At 51.1% G+C, this 12640-nt stretch overlaps 1 protein-coding gene across 2 annotated transcripts in view; it reads right to left on the reverse strand.

Moving 5' to 3' along the window:
- Nucleotides 1-2677: 2677 nt before the first annotated feature.
- The window catches only part of HRAS (HRas proto-oncogene, GTPase), a 33395-nt gene continuing 23432 nt past the window's right edge, over nt 2678-12640 (reverse strand). For both annotated transcript variants that reach the window (XM_009276007.2, XM_009276008.2), the window contains exons 3-6: nt 8457-8635; nt 5961-6120; nt 5108-5232; nt 2678-2983 (exon numbers count right to left, since the gene is read on the reverse strand). In XM_009276007.2, coding sequence (XP_009274282.1) covers nt 5113-5232; nt 5961-6120; nt 8457-8635 — 459 coding nt within the window. In that variant the 3' untranslated portion in view covers nt 2678-2983; nt 5108-5112. The remainder of the gene's footprint in view (nt 2984-5107; nt 5233-5960; nt 6121-8456; nt 8636-12640) is intronic.

Raw genomic sequence — 12640 nt, forward strand, 5'->3', positions numbered from 1 at the left:
TACCACCTGCACTGAGATGAAAGTGTACCCTGGCTCCTGAAGAACTTTTAGGTTCATTTGCAGAACCCTAGCGACTCCCAGCACATCTATGTCTGCTTTAGCCATACATAAAATAGGACTATAATCAGCTACCCCAGAAAAGAGGCTGTCAATATCTGGAACCACTTGAAGTGTACAACAGATCAAAGCATGAAGTTTCAACTAGACTCTTCCACTGGGAAGAAAAGCCTGTCTGGCGCCTGATGGTGTGCTGCTAAACACAGACACCAACTGCTGAACTGCTGATGAAACAGGTCATCTTCAGCACCCCTTGGTGCAACAGCCATGAGGAGTGGCCCAAGGAACCAACAGTATTTTGCAACTAGAAGACACTTGAACAAGCTAGATAACATGTGACTTGACCAGAACCAGAGCTTTCCTTAGCAAGTTGGAAAACCTCACCCTGATGGGTGCAGAAACCTCTCTGAAAGGGAGCTGCTCGTACTTTAGCTTCCTGCTCCTAACCAAACTGCTAAAGGACTTTGTATTCTGGCCAGTGCTGCTCTAGCACACCCTTGCCAAGACATGCCAGCCTCTTGCAACTGCAGTGGGTGCCTGCCCTGTGAAGACACCTTGCCCCTGGTGCTCTCCGGAGCTCCTCAGCTTGCTTGATCATGGCTCCCAGTCCTTGACTGTGGCTTCTGACTCCCAACCAGAAATGAGAGGATACTCTCAGTGGTTAGAGCCATCCAGAGTCCAGTCCTCGAGAGCACCCCAAACACAGAATGTTAAGAGCCCCAAACACAGCATTACTTCTCATCTGAAGGCCTCCAGATAGAGCTATCCCATCCTTCACCACGGGCCTGGTGAAGCATGTGATAAGCTGTATTGCAGAAAAATAGCACCAGGTTCCTAGTGCAGTAACACCACCAAGCAAGGGCCCCCACGTCAACCCACCCACTAACTGTTTCAGCTTTCAGCCATCTTCAAGAAGGATGAAGTAGCCCTGCCCTCTGCCCTGCCCACAGTTGCGCACAAGCTGCCAACTTAGGAACAAAACCCATACTTCCAGGCTTCACACTTGAAACAACTTAGGTTGGGAGGTTTTCTGGGAGCCTCTGGGTCCAGCCCCACCATATAACACCAGACTCAGCATCTTCAGCACTCCTCCAGCATGGTGACAGGCGCTGCTGCAAACAGCACACCCAGCTAAAGGCAGGGCAGCTCTTCCCTTGGGTAACTTCTCCCACTCAAGCTGGGATCAGCCCTTCTCCTGCAGGAACTGGGTGCCAGGCAGCTGCAGCCAGGGCGGGGGCTGTGCCCCACAGCAGTTCGGAGCAGGCAGGTATAAAAAGTAAGCCGTTAGCACAAGTCCTCTCTTGCCCAGGCCAAAAGCAAAGGCAGCAACTCCAAGCAGCACTGGAGCTTAATTCTGCTGCTTTAATTCTGCTGCTGCCTGGCATGACGGAGGATGAGGAGCAGGAGAGGAAGCTGCCCGCATGGATGCTGGGAACCCCCGTGTGGGCTGTGACTTTGTGCCAAGAGTGACCGGGGTTTCTGTACTGGTTTTACTGTGTGAAGCATGTGACTCACGCACTGCCCTCACCGCTCCCAACCCCTGCCAGCCTCAGCTGCCAAACCCAGCACGTCTTCAGGCCTGGGCTAGCCCATGCAGAATGGCTCCCTGCCACACTCGGCTGGATCACCTTCCCCCTTTGATGCTCTTCATTCTGGATGCCAGCTAAATTAGCCTGTGCAATAGCTTGGGGGAAAGGGAAAGGCAGCAAGCACTGAGCCACCCGCCGCACTGAGTGCAATGCCTCAGCTTGGCTCTGCAAGTAAAAGGCACATGGGAGAAGCCACTCAGACCCCAGGCAAAAATCCCAAAGGAGCAGGGCTGAGCGAAGACAGGCTTCCCAACAGATTAGCCCTTATCCAAAACACTCTTACCCACTTTGAACCCGAGGACTGGAAGTCTGAATCCTTTAGTCTTAGTTGTTGAGGAGCCAGACAGCTGTCTGCAGTGCAGGAAAGCCCTTCTGCTACATGCTCACCAGTAATTAAGCCATACACAAGGCAGACGAGGATTTGCATACCATTATACACTGCTGACAGGCTAGAGCAGCCCAAGGCATATGTGCTATGCAGGTGTTAGCTAGGTGCTGGAGGGGAGCAGAAAAGGCCTAATTCTACCTCTGCAGCACATAAACATTTTGGAGGTGCTGTGCCAGAAAGAGCTGCCTGGAAAAAAAAAATCAAGGAAGCAACAAACTGGCACCAGCTGAGGTGAACCCAGCTCTCAGATCTCCTTCCCGATGCTTCTTCTCTTCCAGGCATCACATCTGAGACCATAAAAAAAAAAAAAATCCCACAAGGACTAGGTTGAAGGCAAAGCACCCAGGGGAGCGCCGAAGACAGGCTTGGACTGGTTGTGCTCTTCCACCCCACCAAAACTTGGGGCCAGCAAAGAGTTTCAGGTGGGCTGAGGGGGGTGGGGACCTGACGATGACTTGCTGGAGACAAAGACAGCTCTTTCCTTGAAGGATAGCCCACCCCAATCACCTTCACTGCCCACACCATGACCTTGGTCCATGGAGAGCAAATCTCAGTGCCCTTCCCTCCCCGCCATCCCACCAGTGATCCTCCCAGAGCACCAGCAGCAGCACCCTCTGGAAGGAGGACACAGCCATCAAGACGGTTTGTCGAGACCATCAAATAATAATTTACTGTGATTCAATCTGTGGCTTTGTACAGTTGCCGGGGTGGGAGGAGGCCAAAGGAGGAGGGGATGGGGAAAGAAAAAAAAAAAAGTTTGCCGCAGGCTTGGGTGAAGTGCGAGATAGTCCTTGGAGGGGCTCATGCTCCCCCGTCCTCTTCCTTCTCCTCCTCTTCCTCTCCCCCTCCCCCTATACTCCTCCCCTGAATCCGTTTGCTTCTTCCTTCGCTTCACCTCTTTCCTTGCGCTCTGCACAGTGGGAACCTCTCCAAGACACAGTCCAGTCAGCTGAAACCAGAAGAGGACACTCATTAGCACCCATCTGCCATCAGAACCAGGGCGGGCTGTTTCCATTACCCACTCCTCACATTTTGGGATGACCCTGCTGGTGCCCACAGAGGGAAAGCAAAGGGCTACACAGGTCTTGGAGGTCTGGACCTGGCTCAGCAAAGCATCTGCACATGTGCTGAAGGGAACGAGCAAATGGTCTGTGGAGCGATGGGTGAGCCTCGGGCATCTCACCAGACCTTCTGCCTCTGCCCAAACCTCGTTGTGGTAAGGGACAGTTGGTGAGATCTTTCTCCCTCCTCCAGGGATGATGGGAACCACAAAGTGAGTCCAGGGCAAATGCAGCCAAATCTCCCTGGCCACACACCCACCCTTCTCCTCCCCAAAATCCAGTGTGTCCTTGCCTTGCTTCTCTTTTTGTGCCCTGATGTTCCTCCCTTCTGCTCTTGGCCACTGCAGCTAGAATAAACTGGGATGTGTGTTTTCCAGTTTCTGCCTGAGCAGAAAGAGATGTGGGCAACTCACAGGGCACACTCTCTTAACAGAGGGGAGTTTTTCCAAGAGACTCCTTCCCACCCCTTCTTGCCCCTCCTTTTGAAGGCACTGCCCATGCCAGTGCTGGCCACCGCGCTGTGACAGGGACTGGGCTCCTGGCAGTCGGGTGTAGGGGAGCAGCAGCGTTTGCCAAGCCCATGCTGTCAGCTATGAGCCAGAGCAGGAAACAAGCCCCAAGCTCACATCCCCATCTGGAGGAAATGCTCCTGAACATCTGGAGGACCTGAACATCTGGAAAACCTCCCTTAGCAGTGATAAGTGTGCTGGGCACAGCATTCAGCTCGGCCCCCAGGAGACCTCGTGCGCCTCGGCTGGGAGTGGAAGGGTGGGATGCTCGGGTGGTTTTTTGCTCATAGGAAGCAAATGCTGCCAGCATGTTTTTTTTTTTTTTTCCTGGGGAAGAGCTCTGCTGCATTCACGGCCTTTGGCTCAAAAAGTGATGGAGGAAAGTCAGCTGCCCACCTCCACCTTCAGTGAGACCCTCTTAGCACCATCTCTGGACACGATGTGCTTCTGTTTAGGACTCCAGCAGTTGTGTAAAGGGGTGAAGGGCCAGTCCGGGTGCTTGGGAGACTCCCCAAGAGACATTAAGGGCAATGTTCATGCAGGCTTTTCTCCCACACCCCAGTCCCAGATGTCCTTAGATGTTCATCTCCCTGGTGCACTCATCCCCAATTGCCTCTCTCTCCACTTCTGCCATGGAAGGAACTGGTTACACAGCCAGATGTTCCCAGGCGTTTGGCTTAAGGTCACCCAGCTCAAGCAGGGACACCGATAGGAGCTCTCCCTCCCTGCTATCCAGCAGGATTGCAATGATTTAAATAAACTCATCATTAAAAAAAACAACAGGGAAAGAAAAAGAAAGACAGGCAAGTGAACACAGACCATCTGAGAAACACTGTTTCTGGCTCCAGCACGCACAATTTATAAAAGCAAAACAGCCCCCTTATGGCTAATTCTCAACATTGCATCAGTTCCAAATATCCCAGGGGATGTATCTAATGGGGAAAACTCTTCTGAGGAACACAGGACTTTCACAGTGAGACAGGTCTGCTCTGAAGCTTTAGGACGAGGCAATTTACATGAGTGCATTAGGAGGCAATGCGCTCACCCAGCTCTTCATCTGAACTCCTCCAGGGCCAGTCTGGTGAACACGCAACGAGCTGCACACCTTCAACACCAGCTTAACTCCTCTTTCAGACGGGTAGCATGGGAAGGAGCTTTCCCGGGGAAAGCACGACAAAACATTTTTTTTTTTTTTAATTCAGTTCTGCAGAATTTTGTTCCACAAAACGAGGGGGAAAAATAAACAACTCTCTCCTCCTACACACTTCCTCAGGAAAGTGGGAATTTTGACTTACCTATGTTCTGACAGAAAAACGCTATTTCAGTCAAAAAGGTGTTTCATTAAAAAAATACCCATTGCTGAAATTGTTTCTGCTGCATTTGTTTGCAGAGGAGTGCATCTGCAGTCACCTCCTGCCCTGCTTCCAATATACCCCTGCTGCACCCCATCTCCTGCTTCCAATATAACCCAGCTGCACCCCATCTCCTGCTTCCAAAACTCACCGTAGTCACGATATCACACATTTACAGTTCATGCAGCCAGGGCCGCTCTCATCTGGGGGATTCAGCTTGCGCAGCTTGTGCTGACGGATCTCCCGCACCAAGGTATAGAAGGCATCTTCAACACCCTGGAAGAAAAGCATCGCTTGAAGCAGCTGCCCACTTTGAGAGGGGACAGTGGAGAGAAGAAAGGGCTCTGCTCCCCAGCTAGGTGTCCCTAGCACTGTCTTTCAGCAGTGCAGATTGCAGAGTTAAAGGCACAAAGCCAAGCTGCAAAGACTAACAGGTATCTCCGTGTGGCCCCTGAACAGAAAGCAAGATTGAATGAGCAACCACGAGGCCAAGGAGCTCTTAAGTCCTTGTGATTCATCAGCTTTCAGCAGCCTGAATGAGGTCTACCACCCAAGAGAAAAGCCACCGCTAGACCACTGAAGGTATCAGCTGTTCCATTTCCACCTCTGTGCTCTGGGAGCCCCATATGGTCCTTCCAGCACTGGTATATTCTGCCTGTAGGTCTGCCAAAGTAGACCATGGATGAGGTTAACCAAGTCCCCTCCTGAGCTTAGCTGACCTGCAGTGACTATGGGGGTTATTCCAGAGGCTTGGAGAAAGCCCTGAGAAGGCATTTTCCCTTCACTGCTGCCAGAGCATGAATTATGCACTTCTCCGGATTGGAGGCTCGAGTCTGGACAAGGGAGGGAACGTCCTGATGGAGTATTTAGTCTTCAGGAAGCAACTAACCCCAGCCCTTGCACTCATCTGTCTGCAAGGTGGTGTCTGCCCATTCCTGCCTCTCCAGGACAGCACTGGAGAAGAGAGAAGAAAAAGAAGATTTTGTTTAAAACCCTCCTCCTACCTGTCTAGTTTTGGCAGACGTTTCTATGTAAGGGATCCCATAACTCCGGGCCAGGTCCTGCGCTTGCCGGGTCTCCACTGTCCGGGCTGGTAGGTCACATTTATTTCCCACCAGCACCATGGGAACATCATCTGAGTCTTTCACCCTCTTGATCTGCTCCCTGCAAGAGTAAGAGGTGCCAAAGTGAAGGGAGAAAAGGCATCAGGGGGGCAGCTCCAGGACACTCCCCACCAGCTTCGTCATAAAGAATTAACAGCTACACTTTGTTCCTGCCAAATGCCTTGTGTTGGGCTTTCAGAAGAATGTAAGTGACCACAGCATGTAAGTGAGTAAACAGCAAAAAAACTAGGGCACTTTTGGAAACAAAACCTAAATGCACTTCTGCTCTTTAAATGCAACTGTTTACAAAACACAACTTGAAATTATGACAATCTATATTAAGTCATGAACTTAAGATAGTTTAAGCTTATTAAAAATGAATACACAAGCAGTTACCTGTGTTATTTCCAACATTTTAGAAAAAGTAATACCCCTGAATGTGGATTTAAAAAAAAAAAGTCACCTGCAACCAGAATTTGCTGAGCTGATAAACCAGCTTTTGGCAGCCGTAACCTTTTCTGCAGATGCACAGGCAGTATTTGCTTCCTTTCAGTTTAGTTCAGGTCACTTGAAGTTGAGAAACCAACTGGGAAGCAAAAAAGCTGTAATGCTCGCTTCATCATTCCAACCTTGGATTTAAAACTAGGTGGGCGAGGATGAGATCTACCACTTCTAAAAAATCTTAAAAGCCATTATGACCACAAACAATCCATTCAATTCCCTCCTGACAGATAATAACTTCCTTTGCTTAATAAATCATTTAACTTCAGATGCAAAACAGCTTTTTTTTTCTCTTGCTCATGTATCCAGGACATTTAACATGGTTTTATTTAACTAATAAAAATATTATTTAAAATGGTGATTTCAGCATTTTAATTGAATTCAAATTTCCATCCAAAAGCAGCTGGACATGTATCACATACACAAAAAAAGAAAAAAAAAATCAATCATCTTTCTTTAATGTAGTAGAACATAGAAATGAAGTCTGACTATATGTATGATATGCCATAAAGCCACTTAAATGTTCCATGTAACATCCTGATCAGCAAACGCAAGTACTAAATTTAGTGCACGGGCTACACTTAGCTGAAAAGAGATACCTCCTAATGGTTACTAACCAGGGAGAGCCAGTGTTTCTCTGGGGAATATTCTTTTAAAAGTGCAAACACAAAGAGCACAGGCAAAACGAGATGAAAGCCAGTGATTTACATCATGATTAAAACCGGGGCTTGAAATCGAGCCATCCTGCAAGTGATTCACAGGCACCAGCCCTGGCACAAGGATGAATGCTGCTGAATCCCTCAGGTGCTTTAGGAAAATCCCACCCTTTGTTCTCTGGTTCAGCTAAAACAAGCCAAATTAGTCCAACCATACAGTTATTACGCTGAACACGCCTGCTAGCTGGCGACTGAGACATCTCGACAGCTCAGAGCAGCGCCTCTGACTATGGAGCAAGGAAGGGCTGTGCCTGTGCTCGGAGCTAGAGGATTATCTGGGACCCGGGTTTATGATGAGGGACTGGGGTACATGGTCCCATGTCCACATGGTGGGCAGCAGACAGTGCGGGGACAGGCAGAGCCATCTCTTGTATCCTCTGCAAGTGCCTCCCATCACAGCCAAGCCTCAAAAAAAAAAGGCATAAAGCAGAGAGATCCCTCCCTAAGCTAGCATCAGGGTAACCAGGGAAGACTCCCGCTGCATTTATATCATCTCCTTGGCTCTCCAGCTCTGCAGGGGTGATGGCAGCAGGGGGGAGAAGCGGAATGGGTAACCTGGGTGCAGCCAAAGCAGGACCACGCCAGGATGGGGTCCCTGCTCTGCCACCGCCCCCCAGTACATCCTCTTGGGCAAGTCACCTCGCCGGGGCTCTGACTCTCCTCCTGCTCCGTCTTTGCCCTGGTTGAAACTGAGCTCCAATGGGCCAGGACTGCCTCCTCCTGCATGCATGCAGCCGGCAGACCACAGCCTCGCCACAACAACTGCCAGCGGGGGAAGCAGCCCTCCCTGCCCTTCCCAGCCTCCTCTCCCAGCTCCCAGGCCCAGCAGAAGTCACCGAGATCGATTACACTAACAAAGCAATTCCATTAATTAGGGAGGGAAGGGAGGGGGTCATAGAGGATCAGCTCTCTCTTTAGTCACCATAAACACTTAAACATTACATTACCGAGTCCCCAAAGGCCACAAGCAATCCCTTCGGATGGGTTTTATTGGAGTCACTGACATTAGCCGTCTGCTCCGTCTCTTCCCTGGGGAATGGCCACTTGAGCTAATTGTCTTTGCTGGCAGCCAGTGCTTCCACCGCGGGGCCTGATCTAAAAGGGAGGGCAGGAGGGTGCAGCGGCAAGGCCTCCCCTTTGCACAGGGCAAGAGGGAAGGGGCCCTTCCCAGGATACAGACCTGTACTGGTGAATATCTTCAAAGGACTTGGTGTTGTTGATGGCAAAGACGCAGAGGAATCCTTCCCCCGTTCTCATGTACTGGTCTCTCATGGCACTGTACTCCTCTTGCCCTGCAGTATCCAAGATGTCTAACAAGCAGGTCTCTCCATCGATGACAACCTGCTTTCTGTAGGAATCCTACAGACCAGGAGAGGGAGAGACAGGGAGGACAATGCGTTAAGGGAGGGCTCGGGTCCGGCGAAGCGAAGGGATGCAGCAAGTCCATCCCTGGGAAGATGCCAGGTCACGCTCTGCCTGGGTTTAGCTCCCATTAAATAGCTGACTCAATCTGTTTCAAAAGTGGGAGAAAAAGGAAAAGGAAGAAAAAAAAGAAAAAGGGAGCAGCTAAGCAGGTTTCCCTTCTCTGGCAGAGCCACAGAGAAGACAGCCCCTGGCTTGCTCTCCCTGCTCCCAGCCCTGCCTCTGGCAGACCAGGGGCAGCTTTGTCTCTACCACACTGCATAGCCCTCGACAACTATTTCCTAAGCTTTATTTAGTCCTGGCTAATCCCTTCTGCTGCCACCCTGTCCGCGTGCTGGAAAGGAACACCCAGGAAAGGCGGCTCCAGCCAGCTAGGGCTTCCAGCCACCATCTGCGATCTGCAGGGCTGGAAGGTGTTTAAGATCACCTGGAAATCCAGCACCTCCAACGCATCTCAGATCAGGCACCAGAGGCGATATGCTACCAGTAAGGCTGCAAACTGGCCTTGATGGTAAACCTCTTCTTCAAACATGAGAAGAAAAAAAAAAAAAAAAAAAATCACGCTCCTTAAAGGGTGTTTCCCACAACCAGTCTGTGCCCAGAGGGCTCCAGGAGAGGTAAGAACTATCCAGGCAGGTCCTTTGAAGTTGGGGGTTTTCCCTGCAGCAGAGGCAATCGCAACATCGCAGATGTGAGAAGGCCTGGAAATCACCCAGGGCATCCCTCAAAAGGTTTCAAGGCAGGCTCCTCAAAGCACCGCTCCTCCCCACCATGCCTCTCACCCGTGCCCGGTCTTATCAGCAGGGATGCTGCTGGGGCAGCCCCAGCACAGAGGAACAGCTTCATCCCTCTCCGATAGCCGTCCCCCAAGTACGGCACAGCATCCTCAACTCTCAGCAAGACAAGGAAGCCAAAACCAAAGGTATGAAAAAGGTGCAAGTCAGCAACATGACCACAACAGTGCTTTGCAGCCACTCACAGAGGCTACGGCTGCAGTTTAAAATTAATTCAAATGTCTGCTGCTCTTCCAACGACCACAACAATGTTATCAGATGAGCTTTGCAGGTCTGCAGACAAACAGCCGACACAGCAAAGGTCACCGACAGGACCAGCAGCGGCACAGAAAGGGAATGGGGCCAACACAGCCTCCACCCTTTGGTTCATTACTACAACATCATCATCTACTGGGGCTAATTAAAGTCTTTCCTCACCTTGCTGAGAGGGCCACAAAATCAGAGGAGATGAGATCTGCTGTGCCACGACCTTCTCAGATGTGTCTTCCCAAAAAAGGGACTGCTGACCCACCGGGAGTAAGCGTGGAGTGATGGGCTGGCTTCCAGCCAACCGCTCTGAAGGCAACTGGCAGGCTGCCCTGCAGGGATGCGCTCCCATTTCTAATCAATAATGTATCTGGACCCTCCTTGGTGCAAAGTAGAGGAGCACTGGTTCCACCTCCGGGGTCCCAGTGCCTGGCAGGATGAGCAAAGGGGACCCCAGTGCCTGCTCTGCCCAGCAGAGCATCCTCCCACCCCTGTGCCCTGGCTTGTGTCCAGAGGACCAGCCTTTCGGCACACGTGTTTGCAATTAATTGCCAAGTCCCCAGTTACAGGAGGTCTCACCAGCAGACAGCACGCCTACGGAGAAGCGATCCCACACCTCAGCTCAGGTCATCAATAGGCTGCCTGTAAGGCCAGCCAGCTAGCTCGCTAACAAAGCAAAGGCATTAACAGTCTTGCAGAGGAGGATACTTTGCACCCCACTCCCCAAAGGAAGGGGACAAGCTCTCCCCACCCTTGCTTTGTGTCCAGCTTCATCCAATCCCCCACAGGATGCTTGGGATGGCGGCTCAGCCATCCCTGCCACACTGCCAGGTGACGTGGCTGCTACTGCAGGGGTAGCTACCACCAGCCCACATGTCCAGCCACAGGCACCCCGCAGCCTCAATGCTTCTCTGCAGCCCCCCCCATGTCCTACTCCACCTCCTTGCACACAGGAAAGTGGCCAGACCCAGCTGTGAAGTGCCAGGCAGCAGAAACAACATCCGCTTGGGGTTCAGACTCAGGATCCCAGACAGATGCTGGGAGCACCCCAGGTGTGCTGGGGGACCAGGCCAAGAGGTCCATTTGTTAAACGCTACAGACAGGATAAGACCAGAGGCTTGGGAAGCCCGTTACTAGCTGACTGCTAAAAGCTGGAAGACAAACCAAACAGTCTGACTCTTTATTCCATCCCCGCTCATTCACTACGGGACACTGCCAGCAACATAAGTTTCCTTGGTGCCTTGGCCCTCCCGTTCCCAAAATAAAGGTCTTAAGGCTCCTGGGCAGCCTAAGAGCAGGCGTGCGAGCGCATGCTATAGCAGGTCTGCCGGCGTTGAGTTACAAAGCCAGACATTTGCACTAGTGAATCAGGAGGGCAGGAGGGGAGCTGGCACTCAGTCGGGGTCTCTGCCCCAGACAGGGGACAAACTCACTTCTCCACCCCTCCTGCCCTGGGGAGCATCTTCTCAGTGCACCCCAACCTGCTCACCCCCCCCTTTGCAGCACAGCCTGCGCTCGATTCATTTAAGCGATGGGTAAAGGCTTTGCTCCATGCATGTATACTCTTTATTTTTCCCTTTTATCCTGCTCATTTCAGCATTGCTGTGCTGTTTGTTAGCTGGCTGAACAGTCACAGTCAGCTCCCGGGCATGATCCAAAGCAGCTTAGTCACAGGAGGGTGGTTTGTTGGTCACATTCAGATGGCTGGCAGGTAACTCTGTGCATCTTAAATCCCCATAAAATGAAGCATAATTAAAAGGAGTCACCCTAGAATGAGTGAGAAGATGGCTGGGGTGGGGGTGAGGCAGGGCACAACCAAGGGAGCTGCAAAGGCATCAGGGCTGGTGGGACCTGCAAGGTGGAAAAGCACCAGGGCTGAGAGGGGTAAAGAGCAGCTCGTGGCTGCTTTAGGAAGAGAAGAGGAGAAGAGCAGAGTGGGGCTAGGGGGAACAGGGGAGGAGAGCAGGTATCTCCTGGGCACAGCAGGAGTGGGCAGGAAGAGAAGAGGGTGTGCTGGGAAATGCCATGCAAGGTTTACATTCCCCGCTGCCTGTTTATATGGAGAAAATTCCCTGCAGGGTATGTACAGGGGGCGGGCAGCTGCAGACGAAAAAAAATAGGATGCCAAAACCCAACACACCACTGGGTCAGAGCTGCCTCTGCCCACCCTAAGGTGCAAGAGAGGACCCATCCATGCAGACGTCTCCCCAGGGAGGTTGCTCTCCATCAGCAGCTCTTTTGCAGAAAACAACCTGGAACAGGTCTCTAAGAAAAGCATACGATGCTACTGGTGATGAGCATGTGAGCTGGGGAAGAGGGCAACTGCACCCATAAGCAAGGTGCAGCACTGAGACTTGGGAGCCCTTAAATTAAATTCCAGTCTCTGCCACTGACTTTCTAGGTGACCTTGGCCAAATGACGTAATAGCACGTGCTTTTAAGTGCTTTCTCTCCTTCTCATCTGTAGGATTGTAAGACTATTCCTGCCTTTCTACCAAGCCTTGTCTTGCTTGTTTATTTAAGTTGTAAGCTCTTTCAGGGTGGGGACTACACATACAACACCTACCACAATGTATTTCTGACCCCAGCTGGGGCCTTTTAGCCATTATGATAATAATAACAACTGCAGCAACCACAGCTGCATTTATACACATCTGATAGAGAATCCTTTAGGACTGCAGACAGGGAGGTTATTGTCCGAGAGGCATGACAGAACTGTAATTTGCCTTCCCAGGGCGGACTTACTCCTCCTGCAGAGCAGCGGCTGCTGCCCACATCTCCCCCAGACGAAGGTATAAGTCATGCAGGGGGTAATTAGCATCTCACTAGCAACAGTGAAAGCAGTCGGAGAATGGAATATGTTTTTAAAAAGTAAAAAAAAAAAAAAAAAAAAAAAAAAAGGG

Source organism: Aptenodytes forsteri, unplaced genomic scaffold (genome assembly GCF_000699145.1).
Source record: "Aptenodytes forsteri isolate BGI_AS27 unplaced genomic scaffold, ASM69914v1 Scaffold17, whole genome shotgun sequence".
Lineage (NCBI taxonomy): Eukaryota > Metazoa > Chordata > Aves > Sphenisciformes > Spheniscidae > Aptenodytes > Aptenodytes forsteri.